This window comes from Thrips palmi, unplaced genomic scaffold, assembly GCF_012932325.1.
Source record: "Thrips palmi isolate BJ-2018 unplaced genomic scaffold, TpBJ-2018v1 HiC_scaffold_16, whole genome shotgun sequence".
NCBI classification, from domain to species: Eukaryota; Metazoa; Arthropoda; class Insecta; order Thysanoptera; family Thripidae; genus Thrips; species Thrips palmi.
This window is the reverse complement of record NW_023144625.1, coordinates 15,771,019-15,794,995: the sequence shown is the minus strand read 5'-3', so window position 1 is coordinate 15,794,995 and position 23,977 is coordinate 15,771,019. Positions and strand designations below refer to the sequence as shown.

General features: G+C 50.1%; 3 protein-coding genes across 9 annotated transcripts in view; 1 reads left to right on the top strand and 2 right to left on the bottom strand.

Annotated features, from left to right (window-relative positions):
- The window catches only part of LOC117642868 (pleckstrin homology domain-containing family G member 5), a 60,029-nt gene extending 48,005 nt beyond the window's left edge, over positions 1 to 12,024 (top strand). For 3 of the 4 annotated variants that reach the window (XM_034381472.1, XM_034381469.1, XM_034381471.1), the window contains 18 exons: positions 1,356 to 1,501; positions 1,590 to 1,672; positions 1,764 to 1,916; positions 3,494 to 3,587; positions 4,846 to 4,991; positions 5,846 to 6,046; positions 6,126 to 6,233; positions 6,907 to 7,056; positions 7,136 to 7,246; positions 7,319 to 7,747; positions 7,825 to 8,105; positions 8,223 to 8,581; positions 8,974 to 9,374; positions 9,511 to 9,721; positions 10,006 to 10,370; positions 10,460 to 10,522; positions 10,668 to 10,741; positions 10,811 to 12,024. In XM_034381472.1, coding sequence (XP_034237363.1) covers positions 1,356 to 1,501; positions 1,590 to 1,672; positions 1,764 to 1,916; positions 3,494 to 3,587; positions 4,846 to 4,991; positions 5,846 to 6,046; positions 6,126 to 6,233; positions 6,907 to 7,056; positions 7,136 to 7,246; positions 7,319 to 7,747; positions 7,825 to 8,105; positions 8,223 to 8,581; positions 8,974 to 9,374; positions 9,511 to 9,721; positions 10,006 to 10,370; positions 10,460 to 10,522; positions 10,668 to 10,741; positions 10,811 to 10,820 — 3,385 coding nt within the window. In that variant the 3' untranslated portion in view covers positions 10,821 to 12,024. The remainder of the gene's footprint in view (positions 1 to 1,355; positions 1,502 to 1,589; positions 1,673 to 1,763; positions 1,917 to 3,493; positions 3,588 to 4,845; positions 4,992 to 5,845; positions 6,047 to 6,125; positions 6,234 to 6,906; positions 7,057 to 7,135; positions 7,247 to 7,318; positions 7,748 to 7,824; positions 8,106 to 8,222; positions 8,582 to 8,973; positions 9,375 to 9,510; positions 9,722 to 10,005; positions 10,371 to 10,459; positions 10,523 to 10,667; positions 10,742 to 10,810) is intronic. The other variant, XM_034381470.1, reaches the window with a different exon arrangement.
- A 568-nt stretch (positions 12,025 to 12,592) lies between these two features.
- On the bottom strand, positions 12,593 to 17,962 carry LOC117642870 (coiled-coil and C2 domain-containing protein 1-like). Of its 3 annotated transcripts, none has more exons than XM_034381475.1 (16): positions 17,771 to 17,962; positions 17,387 to 17,507; positions 17,205 to 17,317; positions 16,944 to 17,116; positions 16,681 to 16,844; positions 16,329 to 16,603; positions 16,018 to 16,237; positions 15,732 to 15,932; positions 15,442 to 15,642; positions 15,167 to 15,363; positions 14,770 to 15,077; positions 14,568 to 14,691; positions 14,330 to 14,481; positions 13,523 to 13,570; positions 13,141 to 13,231; positions 12,593 to 13,049 (listed from the first exon to the last, which is right to left on the bottom strand). In XM_034381475.1, the coding sequence occupies exons 1-16, from the start codon at positions 17,831 to 17,833 to the stop codon at positions 12,927 to 12,929; spliced, it is 2,574 nt and encodes an 857-aa protein (XP_034237366.1). In that variant the 5' UTR covers positions 17,834 to 17,962; the 3' UTR covers positions 12,593 to 12,926. The 3 variants fall into 3 exon arrangements, with proteins under 3 accessions (XP_034237366.1, XP_034237367.1, XP_034237368.1); XM_034381476.1 differs by having other exon boundaries at positions 16,039 to 16,237; positions 17,771 to 17,833; XM_034381477.1 differs by lacking the exon at positions 13,523 to 13,570 and having other exon boundaries at positions 17,771 to 17,833.
- A 268-nt stretch (positions 17,963 to 18,230) lies between these two features.
- LOC117642869 (BRCA2-interacting transcriptional repressor EMSY) lies at positions 18,231 to 23,929 on the bottom strand. Of its 2 annotated transcripts, XM_034381473.1 has the most exons (15): positions 23,679 to 23,929; positions 23,405 to 23,477; positions 23,151 to 23,325; positions 22,898 to 23,082; positions 22,253 to 22,770; positions 21,663 to 22,139; positions 21,372 to 21,579; positions 21,091 to 21,297; positions 20,868 to 21,011; positions 20,537 to 20,781; positions 20,190 to 20,429; positions 19,906 to 20,107; positions 19,480 to 19,653; positions 18,571 to 18,690; positions 18,231 to 18,469 (listed from the first exon to the last, which is right to left on the bottom strand). In XM_034381473.1, exons 1-15 carry the CDS (start codon positions 23,679 to 23,681, stop codon positions 18,306 to 18,308), a joined length of 3,135 nt encoding a protein of 1,044 aa, XP_034237364.1. In that variant the 5' UTR covers positions 23,682 to 23,929; the 3' UTR covers positions 18,231 to 18,305. The 2 variants fall into 2 exon arrangements, with proteins under 2 accessions (XP_034237364.1, XP_034237365.1); XM_034381474.1 differs by lacking the exon at positions 19,480 to 19,653 and having other exon boundaries at positions 23,679 to 23,928.
- Between the last annotated feature and the right edge of the window lie 48 nt (positions 23,930 to 23,977).

Below are 23,977 nucleotides of genomic sequence, written 5' to 3'. Positions count from 1 at the left end.
TTTCAAAAACTTTACAAGCGTTATTAAAGTCCAAATCGTCCCGCTCACTCCCGTGTCGGCTTAGATTGTATCTGGGCTAAGAGCGTCATTCCAGTGGCGTGGCTGGTTGGCGTTGGCGGCGCGGCGGGGCGTTTTGCGGTCCCCGGCGGGGCCGGGCGGGGCCGGACCAGGTCCTCTGGCGGAGCTGATTACCCAAGCCCAGCCAGGCCGTGGGCCCTGCCCGCCCCGCCCTGCCGGCCCTGCCCTAATAAGGCTGGCCTGACAAATCGCCCGGCCAGGCGGCCAGGCGGCTCGGCGGCGCTGGGCAGCAGCCTCGCCCACGGCGCCACGGTGCAGAGTACACTGCAGGCACCGCCGAAAGAAGAGGCTCCGTCTCCAAGTTGGCTCGGGGATTTGGGTTCAAGGATTAATGCTCCGGATTACCAGGGAGATGGAGGAAGGGGAGGCTTTGGCCGCCGCGGTGCCGGCACGGTGGCGAGGGAAGCACCCGCTCGGCCGCGTCGAACCGGGCTGGCGGTGCGTGCAAGGGGTGACCAACTCAAGATTTTCATGTACACTGAATATTTAGAGTATGATAACATGTGATTTCTTTGGATTATTTTATTATTTATCACTGATTATAGGAGGTTATTATGTTGATTATTGGGAAATATTGGGGATTATTTGAGCGCCGGCCTCGGAAAGCTGTTAAAGTGTCGGAAATTCAATATTAGTGACTTTGGGCAGCCACTGCGTCAAATTTAGTTGCGGTCATGGGCCTTCCTCGACGCCTTACTATTCTGAAGACCCTACTCTTTCATGCCCCGCCTCGGGAAGGCTTTGACCGCAGATAGTTTGGGAGCAGTGGCCTCGCAAAAATGGTCAAAAAGTGAATGAATTTCAGAAAATCACCGTTTTTGCTGACTTTGAGCGGTCACTGCATCCAATTTAGTTGCGATCAAAGGCCTCCCTCGACGCCTTACTATTCTGAAGACCCTACTCTTTCATGCCCCGCCTCGGGAAGGCTTTGACCGCAGATAGTTTGGGAGCAGTGGCCTCGCAAAAATGGTCAAAAAGTGAATGAATTTCAGAAAATCACCGTTTTTGCTGACTTTGAGCGGTCACTGCATCCAATTTAGTTGCGGTCAAAGGCCTCCCTCGACGCCTTACTATTCTGAAGACCCTACTCTGTTATGCCCCGCCTCGGGAAGGCTTTGACCGCTGATAGTTTGGGAGCAGTGGTCTCACAAAAATGGTCGAAAGTGATATTGAATCCCCGAGAGTACGATTGTCATTTCATTGGATGATCTTGAGTTGGGTACCCCTTGGGTGCGTGTGTGCGTGCCGCGCGTGACGGTCTTCTTGGCCTTGTTCAGGGAGGCGCTGTCCGGGCCCTGCCTGAAGCGAGGCATCGCGCTGAGTGCCGTGTGCGTGCTGCTGGAGGGCTGCAATGTGGACCTCGCCTCCACGTCCCTGCACACCGAGAGCTCGCTGCTCGCCGGCAAGCAGCTGCGCATCCGAGGTAAGTCGCTCTGGCCCTCTCGCACTCACGGCGTGTCGAGAGAGACAGGGAATGTGACGGGGTGCTCGGCGTGCTTCGCGTGTTGCAGCCAAGCACGATGCCAAGACGGGCAAGGCCGTGCTGTCCAGGGCCGCCACGACGCAGCCGCCCACGCTGCGGAAGACGTCCGGGGTGAGTCTGCTTTGCAGTTTTTGCAGTGTGCTGGCTCCCCTTTTACAACGGGGACGGCAAAGCGTGACGGCTCTGTCCTTGCCTGCCGCAGAGCGTCCGCAACAACAGGCGCTTCTTCAGCACCTCCACGGAGGACCCCAGCTGCACGGCGGCCGCGCCGCCAGCACCGGACTTCCTGGGCCTGGAGACCCAGGGCAAGAAGGCGTCCAAGCAGCGCTGGAGTGTCTTCTTCGGCAACAACAAGGTGGGTGTCGTCGTCGCCGCGCCCCGGGTCATCCGGGACCGAGCCTCAACGCGAGCCGCTCTGTAGTGTCGTAAATAAAGAGGAAGCCGCCATTTTTATTATTTCAATTACGTCCCGTAAAAAAGTGGCCTTACGGTAATTACCTGCTGGCAGCGCGCTTTTTTTTTCCTTCTAAAAAAAAATAACCTCATAACAGTAATTGGATTCCAGCTAGTCTGTTAAGTTTGAAAATACGGCGACATGGCCGAGTGGGCCGAGTGGGCCGAAAGCCGCAACTTGGCGTTGAGCTGCGGGCCGCTTTTTGTGGCGTGCGAAAGGATGGGGAGGAGGGGGACAGGAAAAAGAAGCAAAAAGTGGAGGGATGAGAGTGATCCGGGCGGAGAGATGGTGCAGTCCATCGCGGCTCGGTCGGCATTAACATGGATCTCATTTCGCGGCCCGGGCTCCGCAGGCTTCGTCGGCCTCGCCTCGGCCGGGCATTAACGGTGTAGGTGCAGGCCAGAGAGGATCGGAATTCCCGTAATGAAGCCGCAGCACAATCTGTGCGGAAAATGATGGAGGTGGAGGGGGGAGATGACAGCGGGTCGGCCGGCGCGCCGATGGCAGGCCGATGGCGCCGGGGCGTGTGCATGCACCGCCCTTAACCCCCACCGCGGGGGAAAAAAGGGGGGCGTCGATAAGTAATCTGTTCAGGTCCAGCAGACGAGTTTCCTCATTTCAAAAAAAAAGTTGGAAATGAATTTTTTTAGTACAGCCGAGGGAGCGGAAGTCTCGCCGAAATTAAACGTAGAGGGAGCCCAGAATGCATGACGGGATGACGGCGCGTCGCGGCGCGCGGACTTGAGACTGGGGGCATTCTTTGATTACGAAAAGCTTCCCGCTCCAAGGCTGCCTAGAATAATGGCGTGTCCGTCCACCCCTGTCTTGCCGCGAGTAAAGCCCTTTTTTGGGGGGGGGAGTGTCTGTCCGTCCATCCGCGTTTTGAGCTGCCGAATGAGCGGAAACCTGACAGGGACCGCTGACTGCTGCGTCAGGTTTCACAGCGAGGGCACACACACACTCACTCACACGCACACACAGCTCATCATGGGATTACAGTTTGACGCGTCAGTTCTATCGACTCTGCGGAATGGGTAGGTGTGTGTATGTGTGCGTGCGTGGGCCCCGCGTTCCATTGTGTCGGAGTGACAGCCTCCGGTGTCGCCGTGTCCTTGTTTGGCGTCTGGCCGGGTCTCGTCAAAACGAGTTCCTTGGCCCGCCCACCCTTCGCCGCGCGTTTAACCCCGCGGGGCTCCGCTGCAGACTGATTCCGAGAGTCGTCCTTTTCGTAGGTCTGTCTCTCTCGCACCCCTGCGGAACGCCTCGTGAGTGCGAGAGAGACAGAGCGATGAAAACGACTCTCAGTCTGCAGCCGAAGGCCTTCTCCGCGGTCGCCACTCGTTCCGCGCCGTCCGCGCCTTGGGTCCGTTCACCCGCGGCGGCCTGCCTTGTCATTTGTCAAGGCAGCCTGGCGGCACCGCGGCGGCGCGGTCTCATTAACTTGACTTACTGGCGGACGGTAATTGTTCTTGTTCCAGGACACCAAGATCGAGGCCCTGACGGAGCAGCTCGACAGCTACACCAAGCACGGCATCCCCAAGGACCCCAACGGCGGCGCGGACGCCGATCTACGTGAGTTTCGGCTCGCTGTCTTGTCTTTGTTGTTTTTAAGGAGGGGGCGGTGGATCAACGCTCTTGATCACTGCGCGCTGGCGTCGCCTGGCGTGGGCCGTGGAACGCACCTGGTTCCTTTTGGTGGTTCCCCTCGGGACGCGCGCCCGCCGCAGCGCGCCTTGGCGTGTAGTGCGGCGGCGTGGCGGGGGCGGGGGTGGAGGCGGGGGCGGCACAGCCTGCGCCGTCTTCAGCTTTGCCGCCCGCGGCCGTCCAGCTCTTGTCCGTGCCCGCGCCGCCCCCGCCGTAAACCCCTTCCAGCGAGCCTCCCAGCAGACCGTCGCTCTGTCTCTGTCGCACTCATAGGGTGTTCCGAGAGGGTGCGAGAGAGGCCGCTAGCGCTCCAACGCGACGAAACGACTCTACGGAATCGCACGGCAGAATCGGCTGCTGAATTGGAAGTCTGATGCGCAGCATTAGGAGGGAGGGCTGGGGTAGCCGCCCGCCCCGCCCGGCCGCCAACAAAGGCCTCTCTGTTCTCGAGAGGCTCCACTCTCTCTCTCTCGGTCTCTGTCTCTCACCATCTTCACCTCACACGCACGTGCGTGCGAAACTTATTCCCCGCCAAATAATACTACACGGGAAGGGCGGGGAACCGGCCCGCCTCGCTCACTCGCTCACGCAAAGTCATCGGCCTCCGTAAACTTCCTCATGCCTGCGCGCGTACATTCCACCCCACACACACACTCACACGCACGCACGGACTCATTTCGCAGTGTCCACAGGCAAATTTTGAGGACTAATAGAGTCGGGGCATTTCTTGGCGCGGGCCGCTGCCGGCGCGACACTGTTCCGGCCTTCGGGGGGCGGGAAGTGGAAGACAGCAAGGCGGGAACAGGACAGAGACAGTGGCGACAGTGGGAGCAGCTGACATTCAATTTGCACGCAGTTTGTCGGGCCGCCTCGTGCGTACGTGTCACGTTGCCCCGTCCCGCCACTCCTCCACACACGGCCCCCTCGCCCCTCGTCGGGCCTCGGCCTGGGCCACCACGCTGCAGGGCGACGTCGCGTTTTTTTTTTTTTTTTTGTCGTGCCGAACAGCAAACAGCGTGCATGATTCGGGGTTCGCGCATCGCCGGCTGCAATCCGAATCCGGCGCCGGAATTGTCCGTGAACCGCGAAGGGTTTCCTCGCGGGTGAGCCGCGGATTCGGGGAGGCCTTCTGCCTCTTGTTGCGGAGCCAGCGGGGTGACTGTAACTTTCCGGACGTGCTTGACAGGGCTGCACCAGCTGGAGAAGAACTGGCGCGACTTGGTGGAGGGCAGCGACGCGCTGCCGGAGCGCCTGCAGCAGCAGCAGGACGCCATCTGGGAGCTGCTCCACACCGAGATCGCCTACATCCGGACCCTGACCGTCGTCAAGGACGTGAGTAGAAACGGAGCGAAAGCGGCGCCGCGCCGCCATTTTTATTTGGGGAAAAAATCTGTTATCTGCTTGGCGCAATGAATGGTGGGCGCTGCCGCCGTTTTCGGCCCGAACGCGGCGCTCAAAGCCTTCCTTCAGTAAGGCCGCAAGGCCGCACTCCGGGGGCCGATCGGCCGCCGCCCCCACCCCCACTCGCCGCCACCCCCAACCCGCCCCCGCCCCGCCCCCGCTCGCGGATCACACTCCTACTTGACACCGCAATGCATAATTTATCAGCGTGGCGCGGCGCAAACGTGCCGACGCTGTATGACGTGCGCATTGAATATGAAAAGAATGTTGACTGCGAGGCCCTCGCTGTCCCTCTCCCTCTTTCGCCTTGGGCAGCCTTCGCTTCGGGATTTGCGCTTCGCGGCTTCGCCTCTGCCTCTCCTCCCGACCGTCCGCATTTGTTCCCGGCCGAGAGTGATCAAACAGAGTGTTAGTCCGAGAGGTGAGCCAAAGCCCTCCGCCAAAGGCAGCCGGCAGCGCTCGCGCATTCTTCCCGATCCACCTTCCGACCCCGCCGGGGCCCTCGACGGCCCGCCGGGGCCCGCCAAGGCGCTCCGAGGCCCCACCCCCGCCTCGTCACTTGTCCCGTCCGCCCATTTGTCGCTGTCCTCCCGGGCGCCCCACCCCACCCCTCCAGCGGCAACGCGGCAACGAAATCCCGGGCGGGCCGTCGAGGGCACTCGGAAAGGTGGGCAATTGCCTCGATTGGTGGAGGAGCGGAGTGATGCGCCGATGTGGTCTGGCACCACTCCACCGCAAGGCACGAGAACGAGGCGCTGGTTTTAACGGGGCCGTTCCCGCCGCAGCTGTTCCTGGCGTGCCTCACCAGCCTGCAGGAGGCGCGCATCCTCACGGACGTGGACAAGACGCGCCTGTTCAGCAACGTGGTGGACATCCACGCGGCCAACGTGCACTTCTGGGAGCAGTACCTGGCGCCCCTGGTGGCCGCCACGCGCGACACCCGGCAGCCCCTCAACCCCCACCACCTGCTCGACGGCTTCCACAAGGTGAGGCGACGGCGTCATGACGGCGTCGACGGCCCGCTTCCAACTTGAGCGTTTCTTCACCTTGTCTTTGTCATCGCAGTTCGACGAGATATTCCGGCCCTACGTGCAGTACTGCGTCGAGCAGGTGGAGTGCCAGAAGTACTGCCGACAGCAGTCGGAGGGCGAGCTCTTCACAGTGTACCTGGCGGTGAGTACGGCGTGTACGACTCCGGCAGACTCCGGTCAGGCTGGCCGGATTCCGACACTGAATGTTGCAGCACTTTCGATCCGACGCGCGGCGGCCGCGCAGCAAGCGCCAGCATCCGGCTGGCATATGAATGAACGCCGAAGTAATCAGTTTCCCCGCCACCGCGGCCCGGTACTTCTGCGGGGGGGGGGGGGGAGGCAGACAACGCCCATCCTGGCCGCCCTGGCCCCGCGATCCCTGCGCGTCTTGGCTGGCCTGGACCGCTGAAAGCGGAAGAAGTGTTGCATCAGACTTGCTAATGCCTCACAAATGTATTCGCAGCATATCGCGCCTCGCCCCCCGGGCCGCCAGCGCCGCCTGCGCCCGGACGAGGAACTGGGCAGGGGGCAGTGGGGGCGGCGGGGGCAGGGCGGTACCCCCGGGGAGGGGGAGGGGGGATCCCCGCGGACAGACTCCGGCCTATTTATGCCGAAGGAAGGGGAGCCGGGCGATTAGGAACGGCACACTCAGTGCCGCCATTTGTACGAGATGGGCGGAGATGGGCCCCTTTGGGGAGCTCTAGTAGCTAGTGGCTTGTAGGGCATTGCACGGAATCGCGGATTCGGGAACCGGCTGGTGGGCGCGCGCCATCCGCCATCCGCCCGCCATTCATTTCCTGTTGCTGGTTTCACAGTGGTGTGAGACGCAGAGCGCCTGCGACCGGCTGCGGCTCGTGGACATCCTGGTAAAGCCGATGCAGCGCCTCACCAAGTACTCCCTGCTGCTCAAGGCCATCCACAAGATGACGGACTGTGAGGAGCAGCGACAGGGCCTCGATTACATGGTGAATTGAAAGACGGAAAATGAAAGACTGGTAGTAGTGTTGAAAGCGCCTCCTCTCAGTCATGCTTGTGCCGGCGCAGATCCGGAGGGTGGACGACTTCGTCAACAGCGTCAACTCGAGGCTGCGGGAGCGGCAGGACCAGGACAGGCTGCGGGCCATCATCGCCCGGATAGAGAACTACGACGTGGTGGTGAGTGAGCCGCCGCGGCACCGCCTATGCCGCTTTCTTCTTCCCGCACCTTGAAATGCAACGCCGTTGCAGGAGTCCAAGGACGAGGACCTGGAGAAGATCGTGCGGCTGTACAGCGACCTGGACCTGACCAGGCCGATGCCCGACTGCCCGTCCTCGCAGCACCGCTACCTGCTGTACGAGGGCGACCTCCGCCTCAGGGACCTCAACAACTCCAAGGTGGACGTGCGCTGCTTCCTGATGACGGACATGCTGCTGGTGTGCAAGGCCACGAGCAAGAAGGGCGAGTCCCGGACGGCGCGCGTCCGCGTGCTGCGCCCGCCCTACCTGGTGGAGCGGCTCGTGGTGCAGGAGCTGCCCCGGGACCCTCCCACGCTGGCCTGCGTGTACCTCAACGAGTACAAGGTGGCCACCACCGCCTTCCTGCTGTCCAGCCCCGAGGCCAAGGTCGTCAAGACGTGGAACGACATGATCCGCAAGGCGCGCGGCCTGTACGCCCAGGTAACTGCCGGGTCCGTCCCGATGAGACTTGCCTCTCGACCCCGCTGCACATTGTGACTCCATTTACCGTGTTGCAGGCCAAGCAGGCGGCGGGATCGACGCCGGGCGTGTCACTGCCGCACCACGCGCCGCCCCTGTCGCAGTCCCGGCAGCCGTCCTCGTTGTACGACGAGGACACGGCGCCGTCCATGGGGCTGTCCATGACGCTGTCCATGACGCTGTCCCAGCACGAGGACGACGCGCCGGAGGGCGACGCGCACGCCGACACGCACTCGTGCGCCTCCTACTCGCTGGGGCTGTACCCGCAGCGCAGCCCCAGGGGGTCGACGCGCGGCAGCAGCCTCAATCACTCGCACAGGTACGTTCCCTGATGAAAGTGCAACCGTATCGCCCTTGGGGTTCCCCGGGGAGAGAGGGAGGGGGGGAAAGGCTTCCGGAGTGGTTCTGATCTCGCAAGGGCTGCTTCGCGTTGCAGCGGGTCTGTGGAGATGAACGAGGCCTCGTCGCTCAGCAGCGTCTCGCACTCGAGGGGCATCAGCGTGGACAACAACGAGTTGCGCGCGTCGTCGCTGAGCTCGGACGAGGGCATCCCGCCCCTCGGCGCCGACCACCAGTGTGCCACCAGCCGTCGCAGTCTGCGGCGCCCGGCTCAGAGCAAGTCGCCCAGCCCCAACACGCTGAGCATCCAGGTGCCCGTCTTCTCCTCGCTGGGGCAGTCGCTGCCCAACCTCAACCTGGCCGCGTCGCACTCCGGCGGCGTGCAGCCGCCCTCCTCGCTGCTGCTCGTGCCGCCCAGCGGCAAGCTCCACCAGCACCACGGCCCGCTGAGCCCAGGTAAGCCGCCGAGGGCTGGCCAAGGGCTTGGCTTGGCTGGGTTCGGGGCGTCTGTCTGACCGCGCTTCGCCCCTTCGGCCCGCAGGCCACCGCGGCACGTCCTACCCGCCGAGGGCTGGCCAAGGGCTTGGCTTGGCTGGGTTCGGGGCGTCTGTCTGACCGCGCTTCGCCCCTTCGGCCCGCAGGCCACCGCGGCACGTCCTACCCGCCGAGGGCTGGCCAAGGGCTTGGCTTGGCTGGGTTCGGGGCGTCTGTCTGACCGCGCTTCGCCCCTTCGGCCCGCAGGCCACCGCGGCACGTCCTACCCGCCGAGGGCTGGCCAAGGGCTTGGCTTGGCTGGGTTCAAACCTTGGGGCGTCTGTCTGACCGCGCTTCGCCCCTTCGGCCCGCAGGCCACCGCGGCACGTCCTACCCGCCGCCGTCGCCCCCGCGGGGCTCGCTGCACCGCGGGCTGGCTCTGGTCGCCTCGCGGAACCCGCCGCTCATGAAGATGAGGCACGTGTCGTCGGTGGGGGTGCCCAGCCTGCCCAGCCAGCAGTCCTGCTCGTCGGGCTGCTCGGCCTGGGTGCCGCCCCCGCCGCCCGGCCAGCAGGCCGCCACGGACACCCTGGACCTGGACGTGCCCGTCCTGGCGGGGGCGGCGTCCCCGCAGCAGCAGGGCGCCGAGGCCCCGCCCGGTCAGTCGTCCGCCGCGGGGACGGGGACGGGACCGCGCCAGGCCTTCGTCACCAAGAGGCTGACGCGCGGCGAGAACCGGCGCTACCACACCGCGGGCGCCGTGGACGACGTCAAGGTGAGCTAAAATCGGTAACGAACAGGGCGCGTCGACGCTCTGTATCTCGCATCTTGGAGAGAGAAGTGCACGACAACGATGTGCGGAATGTGTCTAACTTGACGGCCTCGTTGGCGTCGCGGCATTCGGCTTGCAGAAGGCGGAGGGACGAGACGCGTCCATACAGAAGCGCTTCTCCTGGAACTACGGGCCGCAGAGCTGCGCCAAACGGCAGCTGCACGCCGCGCAGGACGGGCTGGACGACGGCGCGGGCGGCGGCCAGATCAGCCAGGTCGGCCATCACCAGGACGTGCTTCTCATCGACCGGGCCACGAGCCCTCTGGAGCCCCCGCCCCAGAACATCACAGGTACACCCAGCAACACACTTTTGGAAAGTTCAAGTTCGGAGCCGCCGGCCGAATCGAGCGTGGTGACGGTCTCTCAGAGTCAGAGGGAGCGCCTGCGTTCGGCGGGATAGGCTGTACCGCAGGCCGCCCTGTGCGGCGGGACTGCCTACCCTCGCGATTGCAGGCGTTCGCGGTGCCGCGTACTCTCGGTTCTGCCCGACTGGCGCCACTCGCTCGCCCTCCAAGGACTCGAGAAGTGCCTTTGTTTCTCTGCGACTGAGCTGTTGATCTCTATCCCACCGCAGATGCGGCCTGGAGTCACGTGCACGCGGGGTCCATGGGGTCCGTGGGGTCCATGGGGTCCACGGAGAGGAACCCGTTCGCCGAGCCGGTGCTGTTCCAGAGCCCCAGCGTGGGCTCCAGTCCCAGTGTGTCGCTGTGCGGAGACTGCTCCCCATGCCCCGCGCCGGGGGTGGCAGCAGCCACAGGGGCGGTCCACGGCGTCTCGGGGGTGGCGGGGGCGGCGGGGGGCAGCGTCACCTCCAGCCCCGCGCTCTCCACCAGCAGCCCCGTGGGGCCCGTGCAGCTGCCCAGCCTCAACACCAGCCCCACCATGGGCATGGGTCCCATGGCCAGCAGCAACCCCTTCCTGGAGGACGTCGGCGCCCAGGTACGTCTTCCGTGATCTCCCGACTCCACGGCAGTCGTGCGACCCGCGCTCGTGCTCATGTTGATTGTCTCCCTAACGCACGCTGCCAGGACGTGGATAGCCTCCCTCCAACGGGAAGCACCAACCCCTTCCTTGAGTCGACGGACATTCCGGTAAGGCGAATCGAGAACTGAATGGCCTTAGGCCTTGCCCTGCGCGTCTAGGCTGGGAAGGGCGGGGAAGGGAGGGGAAGCGACGCCATGGCGACGCGACACGTGGATCGTTCTCATTACCATTTTCGTTTTTCTGCCTTGTCAGGATGAACCCAGCTCCGGTGCTGCTTCCGATGAGGTTTTAGTCCTCATAACCGATGCTCAGACAGAGCAAACTACGTGAGTATCATTGAGCACAATTTCACTTTCCGGGCGTGCTTTGTCTTTAACTTTTTTAACTTTTTGCAGAGATGCATAGGTGACTCCAACGACATCGAACATTGACCGAGAAGCTGCGGTCGTCGGGCCTAATTAGTGCATAGAAATAAGCAAATAAAATTCAGAAATTGTGCTTAACACAAATTCAGTGTGCTTATGAATTTTTTATGAAACATAGGTGTAAAATGATCATCACCCTTGGTGCACGACCTGTAAAGGGACCACATGAAATAAGTTCTTCGCAACTTTGTTGCAAATATGAATATGTCAGAGAATGTGATCCTTCACAGCCAAATGAAGTCGAGCATTAATATGGAAAAAAGTGACCTTTCACTTAAATGTCCGAGCCAAAAATAATAATGTGACGACTCGTTTACCTTTTCTTTTCAGATAGTATGAGAAATCTGTTAGATAGCTGAAAAGTACACTCACGCTGTCAGCTAACATATCTTTTAGAACAATGTACACGTTTAAGACAGTAGAAATACTTCTTAGAATTGACACGTAAAAAGTATAAAACATAACTGTAGAAAGCGGCCACATTAGTTTCACCTTAAATGTTACCAAAATCCATCCTTTCCAAGATATTTTCCAAAAAAGAAATCTGTCCTGATATTGTACATGCCATCAAACTCGTGCGGTGTTCTGATGGGTTTGTCTCCCAGCTGGTGCTGGGATGGACCATGGACCTTGCAAGAGGAGGTGAGGGCCCTCTTTTGGGTGCTCAGTCCCTCTTCTTTTTGTGTTTGAAGAAAATAACTTTGAAGGAATGTCACAATATTATGTAGTGAGAGGCACACCATGCCCACCCACTATTCATTTGTTTTCCCTTAAAAGCAAACAGTTGTAAAATAACATTTGTGAATTGTTGCTGTCCTGACATCATATCTAATTTGTTTCAAAGTAAGAAGTTGGTTACACAACTATCCCTTTGGAACTGAAACTTCGCAAGGCCTAATGGTTTATTGAAGTAGTTGGTTCGACTCATTTATTTTATGGTCAAAATGAATATTTTTCCGTTAAGACTAGAACGCTACTTAATTTTGTACAGTGCCCCTTGGCACCTATTATTTTTCTCAAAGTGACCTCCAGCTAGGTCTTGGACCAATCTTTCTAGCTTTTTATGAGGTAAACAGGATTCTCAAATTTCTTGCGTCAGTTGTAGAGTTGTATTTTCATCGTCCTGCTGAACCCAACTTTCCTAGACTGTCAAGACACGTGACTCCATATTTCTGTTACATTTTGTACTTGTATTTTTGCAAATACCTCAGTTCTATGCTTTTAAATTGTACTTCTAGTAAAAAAAGTCATCAGGTCATTTTCTGACAATGCAAATGTGCGCAGCCTTGAATGAAAATAGATGAATTGAATTGTCTCTACAAATTGAAAATAGTAATAATTTAAGATAAGTAAGTAATTTACGCTTTAAGTACCCTCTGAATGAGGGACTTTAAATGGGGGAGTACGTTTAAATTCATTTAAGTTATGGCCATAGCTCTCAGAGCCTATGCCATAAATAGCAGCTCAAATTACTATTGAGATTTGTAGAAAATGTACATAGTATTAAAGTAGTAAGTTCTTTTCCTTTTGAAAAAAATTCTATGTTCAGCTAAAGAACTTGCCTTGTTAGTGTTAACCTTAGCAATAATAGGAAGATGAAGACAAAATTAAATATTTCTTTTCACATTGAAACTGCACTACTCTGTTTATTGCCTTGTTTCTTTTTTCTCCATTCTAACTTAATATTTCAGGTATGAGATAAGGGAACCAGCAAAAAAGCAGGGGGGAAAAAAAAGGATTTTGCACATGAAATGTAATCAATATTATTTATTTTCAACTAAAATAATGTCCTTTTCACAAAACATTACTCAGCAGCTTTCTGTGATGTACAACAGTGCAAGTTCTTACAATTTGACTGTAAGATCATCACATGTACACTTAAGAATTTAAATATGAACAAATTAACAAGAATATAGAGAACTTTACTGAAGCAATAATAAAATTCCATAAGGTCAATGACAAAAAAAAGGAGGGAATGCAGCTACGTAGTCACAAGTATCAATAAAAGCTGTTCAAGCATTAATCAAAGAACATGAGTAAAAAATTATCACTTTATAGAATTATCTTCTTTTTGGGATAAAAGTATCTAAATACGATCAATAATAAGCCACTTCTCAGTTACGTCTTCGACTTGATTGGAAACAATAGGATTCCGAAGGCGAATCTTGACTTCTAGTTTGCCGCCAACAGCCTTCCGCCCATCCATCAGCTGAAATAAAGAAGAAAAAGTTGCATCAAACATTTTCAGTTATTCAACATATAAGGTAAAAAATAAAACGAAACTTCAAAAAATATCTTACATCAAAAGAGTCATGAATAATGCATTTTGATTCTAGTGGCTGAAGTTTGATGGTGGCGGTTCCTATTAGTGTATCACTTCGGAAGAATCCACTGAAACAGAAAGCAACACTAGTTTTACTATAATTTCGTTTGCAGGAGGGACAATTAACTTAGCATTTTTCATTAGCACAAAAAACTTAAGTATATACCAAAACAAGAGAGAACAGGCCTAGAAACATGGCAAAACTAGATCACTACTGCAAACAGCCAAAAACAAAAAGAAAGAAAGAAAGAAAGAAAGACTAGAAAGTCAAAGAAACCACAGGCAAATAAACTTAGTATGATGCACCACAAAACTTCCTTGTCCCCTGAAAACATGCATGACACAAACATATGCATTACCTAGGTTCTGAATTTGGAGCCCCACAACAGAGAGATATCAGGAATGCCCTGCAACCATAATAGCAAGATCCTTCAAGCTTTTTATCTCGCCTGCAGTGTTTGGTCACCAAGCCAGTACAACGGTCGTTCATGTACAGTGGTGGGCCAGCCAAGATGAGAATGTCACCCTTCACCCAAGGTGCTCAATGAACATAGCACAAGAACAAGTGCCAGACAGACAAGCCCCAAAAGTCTTGGAAGCAACAGCAAGCAACTTGCTTGCTCACCTCCTATCCATTCCACCTTAACTTGTAACTTGTATAGGTTTCAAGTATGGTGGAGGATCACACACAAGTAATTCAAATTTCCCACTGCATGCTCATTGCAGGACAAAACAAGAACATGATTCCCAAGACTTCACCATCTCAGTGATATGCTGATCAATTTCTATTAAATGGCTACAGTGTCTGGCTGTAGTTTTGCAAACAGAGGCTATAATTGTTTCTAGATTCTTACTATTATTGTTATCAAGGTCTACTCAGAAAAACAATAATTTCTGTACTACCGATTAAAACAATTCTGGAGGACAAAGGTTAAATAGAATGACTATTTTTACAAATACCTAAAAGCTAGGTATGCACACACTATATTTCACATTAGCTATTGGCTAGAAATCAAAAAAAGGTAAAGGAAAAATATGTGTGGACAGAGTAAACAGTAAGGGAGTAATTATTAATTAAACTCTTCTCAGATTGTGCACACACAATGGAGTAACCAAATATTGCGTATTCATGCAAAACATAAGCTTCTTATTCCAATCATACTCACCCTCGCGACCACACTTCACACTTAATTCCATGTCTTTTGAATATTCTCTGGCATGCTCGGACATTCCTTTGAATTTGTAAATTGAATTTACCATCATACACAGGATTATTTGTATCTTTAACAAGATTTGTTCTATCTTTCTGAGGCTCTTCCTAGGAAAGGAATGAGAAATCACAAATAGGGTAAATCAGGAAAAATGGAAATGGTACTTGTACATCTCTGCAAGGTATTTTCTTACAGCACTGGGCCATGGCAGTTCAAATCGAACATATGTATCCACATCTTTAGGGTTTGGAACATTGTAATTAATTCCTTGAACAATGGTAAGTTCTAAATCATTATCCATCAAGTCAGTACAGCACCTGAAATACATTAAATATGTAAGTGAGTAAGCAAGTAATGATGTAGCGTTACACTGGTCCTAGTGGAAGAGCTCTTACTGGACAATGCTGAATTTCCTTGTTTCATAATGGAATTTTGGAATAGGATCTTTCCGTCTGAAGGCATGTTTCACAGCATCCATATCTTTCTTTGAATGTACAGCCATATTTTCAAACCGATTAGCACTAGCAATATCTCCCATAGCTTTAAAATGGTCTCTGGTAGACATGCAAGTCTGCACTTGTTTCTGAAGATCTTGAACCAACTTTTCATATATTTCATCATCAGTACCAGCAACACAATCTTCAGTGGAAATTATGTCAAAATCAGCTTCAAGCTCCACTTTAGCCTTGGGAGGAACAGGAAGCTGGAAAAATTAAAAGTTAAAAATAAGAAATAATATCAAAAGTAAATTTTTAAAAAAATTTGTTAATTTGGAACAAAAAATCCACTTACTGTCTTCAAATCTACTGGAAGCCCACTTTGAGTTGCTTCAATTAATTTATCAAATCCTTTAGAGAGTCGTAGATACTCCTTGGCCTGGTTGAGTTCACCCCTAGATTTGGCTTCCATGGCGGCAACTTTGAAATCTTTTTGTCGCTCTACCAAGAGGGCCATTTGTTTCTCCTGGCGAGAGGCTGGCGACTTGCGAACTGTATTCATTGATGGAAACAAACATAAAAACAGGCTTATTTCAATTTCATTATTACATTAAAATGCTTAAGACTCACCATTGGCCTTTGGCGCTGATCCTGAGGGAATGGGACTAGGCGGAGCTTGACCTCCGCTCTTCTGCTCCTCTGGTTGACGGGGCGGTGTATTTGATCTAGCTGGAGCCGCCGGAGTCGGAGGTGTAACTGAGGGAGCTGGGGCTGGAGTGGGGTCTGCAGCGCTGGATCCACTGCCTCCAGGAATTGGAATGGGTGGGTAACCTTGAAATACAATTGATAATGGATTAAAGAATGACATTGTAATAAGCGATGCAATGGGTGAACATCAAAATAATTATTATAATACGCACCAGGAGGAGAAGGTAATTCATCAGCAGCAAATGGCTTGCCAGCTTTGTGACGCTTGATGGCATCCTGATACTGTTTCACTATGCGGCCCATTTGGCGTTCTTTCCTAGAATTACCATCAGCTTTGGCAGCTGCTTCTTGTTTCTGGTAAAGCTCAAGTCTTTGAACAAGAGCTTCCATAATAGTCTTAGGAATTGACGGACCTGAAAAACACAGGAAAATAAATTATCTTCACATAATGGTACAGAAAAACAAAATCTTGTCAAAGGAGTGTTACTTATTTCATACTTTGACTCATTGCACTACTACCTTCAGGGGTAGGAGCTTCTGGAGCTTCTGGAGCAACTGGAGACGGTTCAGGAGCAGAAGAAGCCTGATTCTCTGCTGTTTCACAAGTTGGTTTCGGTACACTTGAAGCTGCAGCTTGCACTTCCCAAGGAGGTGGTGGCATCTCACTCAAGTCAGCATGCTGTCCTCCTTTTACACCCTCAATAACAATATCAAATTGCTGCAATAGCAGATAAAAAATTAAGCCATATATTTTTAATTGCTTTTCTACTTCTTGAAAGTGTGACTGTAACATAAAGAAACTGGCTAACCTTTACAATTTGAGCAAATCTCAAAGCCTCTGGTTTGTTTCCCGCTCTCTTGGCAGCTACTGCAGCTTGACGATACTGAGTGCGCCGCTCCTCAAGCTTAGCAACAACTTCTGGGTCAAAAGAAGGGGATCCACTACTCTCTTCATGTTTCTCAGGTTGAGTGGAGCTGGTTCCATCTTCAGGTGCACTGGGCGACTCCTCTGTTTTAACATCTGCAGGTGCCAAAGTCTGGTCCTCTTGAGGAGGAGGAGGGGGGGCAGGTCGCATTGGAACAACTAAGAAAATAAATCACTGCTTCAAAGAAAAGCTCTATCTAGTCTAATTATAATTGAATACAAGCTGATAATTGTACCAGGTTCTGGTTCAGAGACATCCGTAGCAGGTGCCTGAACAGGTGGAGGGGCACTGCCTCCTGCTCGAGTTGCAACAGGTGGAGGAATGTCTTCCTCCTTAACAGTTCCCCCTTTTTTAACGGACTTCAGCTGATCTAAAATTGTTTTTGATCCCCGTGCAAACCTATATGACCAATGTAAAATGAAAATTATTGTAATGATAACAAAAAATAATTTTGGTATAATACAATGAAGACATTGACAAATATTCAGGGGGCCCAACCTTCGAGCTCGAGATATTTCACCAGCACTTTTGGCATTAGCTTCGGCAGTCTGGTACATCTTCAATCTCTCTTCAAGAAGAGGTAAAAGGTTACTTAGCTTCCCTTCTTCAGAGGAGTCTTCAGATGCTTCATCACCTTCTTCATTATCGCCAGTCAAATCATTTAGCTCACCCTACATATGCAAGACAGAAAATTTTAGAGTACAATGGATAGACAACAATTCTTTTCTTAAAGCAACATACACAAGTTATAGAACTAACCAAGAGATCTGGATCATTTTCGTCAACTGAATCATCATCTTCTTCATCAACATCTTTGATACTTTCCTTGACGAGTTTGTCTAAATCTGCTTGAGGTATTGGCTTAGGTCGAGCTATAACACAAATAAAAGGTTTAAGTTCTGAATGTCATCAAATAAACGCAATGCGGCAGTGATTATTACCCTTCTTAGGCTTCGGTGCAGAACCCGATGTCAGAGCAGCAAGTTCTGCCTCTAGATCATCGTCATCCCCATCATCATCATCCATTCCCATGTTATCAACATTCATATCCATAAATCCAAACTGTAATGAAAATAACATAGCTACAAAAACAACACAGAACATTCCAATGGCATGACACACACACATTTTATGTTTTGTTTAAAATGTGGGAAGTAGTGTCAACAGATGGGAAGATATGGTAAAAATGTAACACTTCAACGGCGAGACTTCAAACATCCTCTCAAAAGAAATGGAAATGTCGTGAAATCTCAAAAACATAATTTTACCTTCAAGAAAACACTCCTTGGTTAACAGTACTTCTCAGTAACAAGTCAGGAACTTACTTGAGATAAATTCTCCCGGGGAGTTCGTCTCTTTTTAGGCTTTTCTTCCTTCCGACCGAACATGTTGGGCAGCCAAATAAGTTAGTAAAACCAAATGTCAAGGCAATATTTTGATCTGACAAGTATTGACGAAGATAAATAACACAAATCCAAACTGTCTCTTTTATGAGAAATTCAGCTGTAGCATCGTTTGTGTTTTGTTTTTTTTAACCCGTTAGTTCCGGTTCCGGTTTGTTTTGAAACGGTGGCAAAGCAGCCAGAAGATTTAATGTAGTTAGGTGCAGGCTATGGGAAACTCTCTCCAATGAAATAGCCGAAATAGCATTGGAATCGCCATCGTCGAGTCTTTGAGAACGTCTTCAATGAGAAGGCTGATTTCAGACGTTGCTCATTAAAGGGTCTTGTCCAATCAGATCATTAATAAAGTGAAAGAGAAGGAGAAATAAAATGTAGGGCAGTATCAGTCAGTGTATTTGAAAATTTATTACACATTTTAGTGGTTTTACAATTTAAAAGCGTTTGGAGTAGCAAAACCTCATAAGTACTCTGAACCATCTGTGGTCATTTGAGAGGTGCCACTCAGATCCCAATTTCCATCATTTCCATCTGTATTACCATGAATGTTGCTTTCAGAAATATTGCCACTTCCTGGCGCCATCTCCATTTCCATGGTTTCATATGATACTGGTTGAATGCCATCTATGGAAGCACAAAATTTTTACATATAAGGTAAAAAAAATAATTGAGAATATACAAAAGAAAAAAAACCTTATGAAAACACCATAAAATAAATAACCAACCCATGCTGTTGTCATCTAGCAGATCATTGAAGTTTAAATTTGCATTTGACATAGCAGTTGCACAAATATCAGTGTGCCCTCTGGACTGCTGTGGTGCACTGCCATTCGATGACTGTCCACCTGGAATTAGAATATCAGATATAATTGCAACTTGCAACAGAAAACCCAAGACAGCAATTTTAGAAAAGACTAGCAAACACAGTACATGCACCATAATTCCCCCCCCCCTTTATATTCTTTTTGTTTCAAATCTTGGTTAAACTGAGAAGTATATTTTCTTTGCCCTCATAAGGAAAGCAGTTACCTTGAGTGATTTCATGAGGAAAAGAGTTACATTACGGTGGTGCTACAATGATTTTGAACCATCACTTCAAAGAGGGGCACATTCTTTCCTAAAAGGCATTTCCTTATCTAAATTTTTGATAGGAGTAAGTACAAATAAGTTAGGGAAAAAAAGTTCTAGTGTTGGGTGGAGAAAAGGTTCAATCAGGAGCTAAGCCGTCGGTCAGTACACGAAGAAAGTGTGGCAGAGAACGCCAAGATCTACTCAGAGAACTGGACTTCCTCGACCAATCTGCTTCAGGGCGCTGCGGCTGGCGTTGGGTTCGAGAACACTCATTTTCTTAACCTTGGGCTTATTATATAAAGCAGTAAATGTGGTGATACCCTATGTAATCAGTTTTAGCACAAAAAAATCAGAAGAAATTTTTTTAAGGAAATAAGAAACTAGTCAAATGGCCATTCTGCAAGAGATGGAATTTCATACACACATGCATTAAGCAAAAACCACAAGAGGAAATGTTGAGACACTAGACAATTTGCAAAAAGCAAACAATTTAAAGCAGGTAGTGAGAAAGTAAAACATGCTGACGAGCCAGTAGTAGTTTAACTTGTCATTAGTCTGCTCACCATCAAGAGTAATATCATCCACAACAAAACTTAGAGCACTCTCATTCTGTGTGCAGGTAGCACTTGCTATGTGACTTGCGTCATCCTCCACATGAGAGTCAAAGTCAACAGAATCACTGACAGAGTGATTAAGGCCCTCCACCAAAATATTCCCACCATCATTCAAAAAGACACCTGTGCAAAACAACTGTTTACATGAAACAGAAAGCAGCTCTCCGGGGACACAAGAGTATTTGCTATAGGATGCACTGATAATAAATTTAAAAGTTGTCTCCAAATGAATCTAAACTTAACAAAGGAATAATTGGGTACTGATTTCTACATTGATTCAAAGAAACACACATCACCTGTCCCACAGACCAAATGCAGTTTATTCAATTATTTTATAAGAAAGAGAATAAGAATCAAGAAGAAACTGTTACAGACCTGTGTTCATATCAGTTTGATTGTTGGGTAAGTTTAAAATCCCTTTAACTGAAGTAACGGAACTATTGCCTGATTCACTAATGACATCCTGGTTCAGGCTCATGACGTTACTTGATTGAAGAATACTTGAAGCTAAAATTTCATTCAGGACAGCTGAGTTATTAAACTGTTCTTGACTCAGATCCAAAACAATTACATTGCTCTGAAAAAGGAACCAAAGAATCTCAGTTAGAATTTTAGAACGAGGTAAACTTAATTAATGGTTACTAGTTGAGCTGTCTTACAGAGCCTGTGGAACCTTGCACAACAGCTGAAGGTAGCTTCTGAACTGTTACAACTCTTGTGGTTGCAGTTGTTGTTGCAGGACTCTGGCAAGTTTGCAGTGAAGTGGATAACTGTGTAGTTTGGTTAGATACAGGCTGCAAATTACTACCTGGCATTGCAGAATTACCTGTAGTCTGAAATTGACTTTGATTTAGGGAAGTTAGTGCTTTACCACCCAACAGAACTTTCCCAACAACCTCCTGTGGGCACAAAAAGAAAAGCATGGTTAGGTAAAGCAAATTATTTAAATAGCAATTTTAACAGCAAAGAGGCTCCTTAGTTGCTGACGCTGACAGTAACAAATTACCTTGCCAGCATGAGAAAGAGTTACTCCTCTACCAAAGGCACCAGAGCCTTTCTGGACGACAATGACGTTAGGCTTGCCACCTGAAGATGACAACGCTACTGAACCTGAAGAGGTAACAGCGGAACCAGCCTGGGAGAATTGAAGTGTCTGCATAGGCTTTGAGGTCACAGAGAGAACATTTCCTCCTTGGGAGGTACTGACAGCTACTTTTGGAAGGCTACTGGAGATGGTCATAACTCTCCCACCTGGCCATGGGTAAAAATATAATTTAAACTTGAGGAACAAAAACACATGAGAGGCATTTCAAAATCACTATTCAATTAAATCTTACCCGCAGGTACAGTTCTAGCAACCATGGAAACAGAGGAGCTTGTAGTAGATTGTGTACTGACAACATACATTGGACCAGATCCAGTTGATTTTGGCAAAAGTTTTGAACTGTTGGTCATATTTGATATGGGCATAATCTTCAAACCTAGAGGGACAATTCAACAGCATTAAATGCAAATTGTAAATGTAAATGAAAATAGAAGTCAAGACATGAGGTTACAAACCAGCAGCATCACTAGACTTCAGAACACCTTGTTTACCAGCCTGTAAAGCTGATTTAAGTTGAACACTTGTGACACCAACACTATTCATTACGTTAGTTTGATTTGGAGTTACAGGTATGACAATAGAATTAGCCCTAGGTCTTGTTTTTGGGGTGGATTGAGCAAAAAGTTTCCCCTGCACTTTAGATGATAAAGTTGAGGAAGTCACTGAAAAGAAATATTTATTTAGTAAAGAAATAAAATATCATTAAGAACTGCTATGACAAAGAAAAGAAAAGGACCTTGGTGAGAGAGTATACTAGATGTAGTTTCAGTGGTTCCTGTGGAGGAAGCACTACCACTGATAACTTGATGAGTTTGTTGATTTGTGTTGAGAACTAAAGTTGATGTGCAGGGCTGACTTGGAGCACTGGTTGATAGAGATTTCACTACAGGAACACTCAGGGAACGCTGCAATATGCTTGGAGTTGTGCTTGATACAATAATAACCTAGAAATTGAGATTGAGGTGTTACAAAGGATTCAGGATAATAACAAAGAAAAATGCAGAAGCTTGTAAGTTTAAAATCTTACCTTGTGAGTGCCAGAAGGAATACCAGCACCAGAGTTGGGAGTTGATGATGCTAATGATAACTTCACTGTTCCTTGTGAGGGAATTGTGATGGTTCTTGTGGAAGGGGTAGGGTTGTGTGCATTGGTTTGAGATAAAGTTGAAGCTAAATTTTGAATCTGTTGAGATACGGTCTGAGCTTGATAAGGCTGCGGCTGTTGATTCGTTCCTGCTGCTGTGGTATGCACAGGAAGAGCCAACGGAGGAGGTGCATGGACTTGCTGCAACGACAGCTGAGCAGTTTGTTGAGGCTGAGACTGCTGCTCATGAGTCACTGGGACTGGGCCTGGGGTGGAGGAGGACGCGGCGGCAGCGGCGGCGGCAGCGGCCTGGAGGGTTTGCTGCTGCACTAGATGACTGTGAGTTTGAGGAGATATAGCTGTAGGCAACTGGCTCAGAGGTGAAGTCACTCCCAAAGGAGATATAGGGGACACTATTTCCTGTGAAAACAAAGAAAGAAAACAGGTTGTCACTCCCAAAATTGTTTTCACACCTTCACGCTGTTCACCTCGGCACTGGTGTGTTGAGACATGAAAGATAGTTTAGAACTAACCTTCTTGAAAGGGGGTGGCATCATTGATGTAGGTGTGTTGACTGTCACATCGAGGGAGGATGACCTGGGTCGTTTCCGAGACAAGCGATCCTCCTGCGGCCTGTCATCTTTTTTGACGAGTAATACCACTTGAGATTTTGCCGGTGCTGGCTGGGTTGATGCTTGTATCAAACGTTGTGTGTGGTTTGTCAGAACTGCTGATGCCACAGTGGGCTCAGGTGCCTGCTCTATTACCACTTCCTCTTTCACCTGGCTTGGGAATGTGGGATCATGCGGTGACGGGGGAGCCGGCTGAGGTGCAGGATCAGAAAGGAAAATTGCAGAACTGCAGTCCTGAAGAGAGCTTGGACTATTTGGAGTAAACTGTGGTGATAGAGTAGAGCAGAGGGTGGGCTTTCCCTGTTGGTTATCTGAAGAATGTTCAGCATTTGGGACAGTGGTGGGGCTTCCCGAAGATACTTGAGATGTTTTGCTAGCCTCTGGAACATTAGGCTCAAGGAGAAACTCGTCAATTGGTGCTGGAAAAAACATAAACAAAAAAAATTAGTTACCTCATGCATTGGAAACGCCACTAATAGAATTAATTCCTCCATATGTAATCAATAAAAGGCATTTAGGAGCTACTGAATTGGTCCTTGCACTTACGAGATGTCATCCTCTTCTTTAAAGGTGGTGTAGGAAGTGGTAGTTTAGCACCTTCAGTCATGGCCATATTGGCAACCTTGTCAGCAATGGCAGTGAAAGCAGTTTGTGGCACAAGCCGAGGTAAGAGAGGGACAAGTCTGCGACCCTCAATTGCCCACTCTGTTCCTGAGTTGGTGCCACTCATACTGCCAGAAAAAAAAAAATTAGTACTGTGCATTGTGAAGTTTGAAGAAATTTTAATAGGGAAACTCACTGTTTTGCTATAGTTGCGAGCTTTTCACTGTTAACTGCTCTCCTGCATTCAGCCTTGTGCCTCTCCTCAGAAATACTGAGTGTTTGAGCAACATTTTGAAGTAAGCGACGCTTCTGAGCAGTCAGGCTGCCTTGGGCTCGCAACACAGATACTAGATTGCTGTAAGCTTCAAGTTCTGGAGGGACAAATGTCAAATGTTAAGAAATGAAAAGCATCGGGTATGGCCACAAAATAGCAGCATTAGGAACACAAACCAAGTCTTCTGAGAATCCTTTTGCAGTCATCCCTACTCATATCCAGCAACAAAGGCCAAACGTCTGGTTCCCCCTTCAGGAAAAAAAGAAACAAAAATTGTTGTTGAAGCAGAAACTAGTTGATTGAGTAACAAAACAATACAAAAAAAGTAACAAAATTTAAAAAAATTCATAAAAGAATGATATTAGTATCTGACTAAGGTAAGAGCGAAATATACAATATTATATGGTTGCAGTAGTATATAACATAATTCAGGCACTAGTGCAATCTCACCATTCTCTTTGAGAATCTTTGCAGCAACAGCAGAAGTAGCAGAAACTCCTAGTCGAAACCAGGATTTCGAGTCCAAATGAATTAAAAAGAAAATGATAGCAAAGAGTCAACTCATAAAATTACAAACTTCACTGCAGAAAGCATAAATACAGCGTCGTCCATAGTGCCAAAATTCTAAGGTTAACACAAACAACAAAGTAAGTTTGTTTCTCTCTCTCTCTCCCACTAAATTCCTGCTGTCGTATGTTTATAAGCCTTGTAGAATGTGACGTCTGTGAAGCTCATACCAACATACCGGT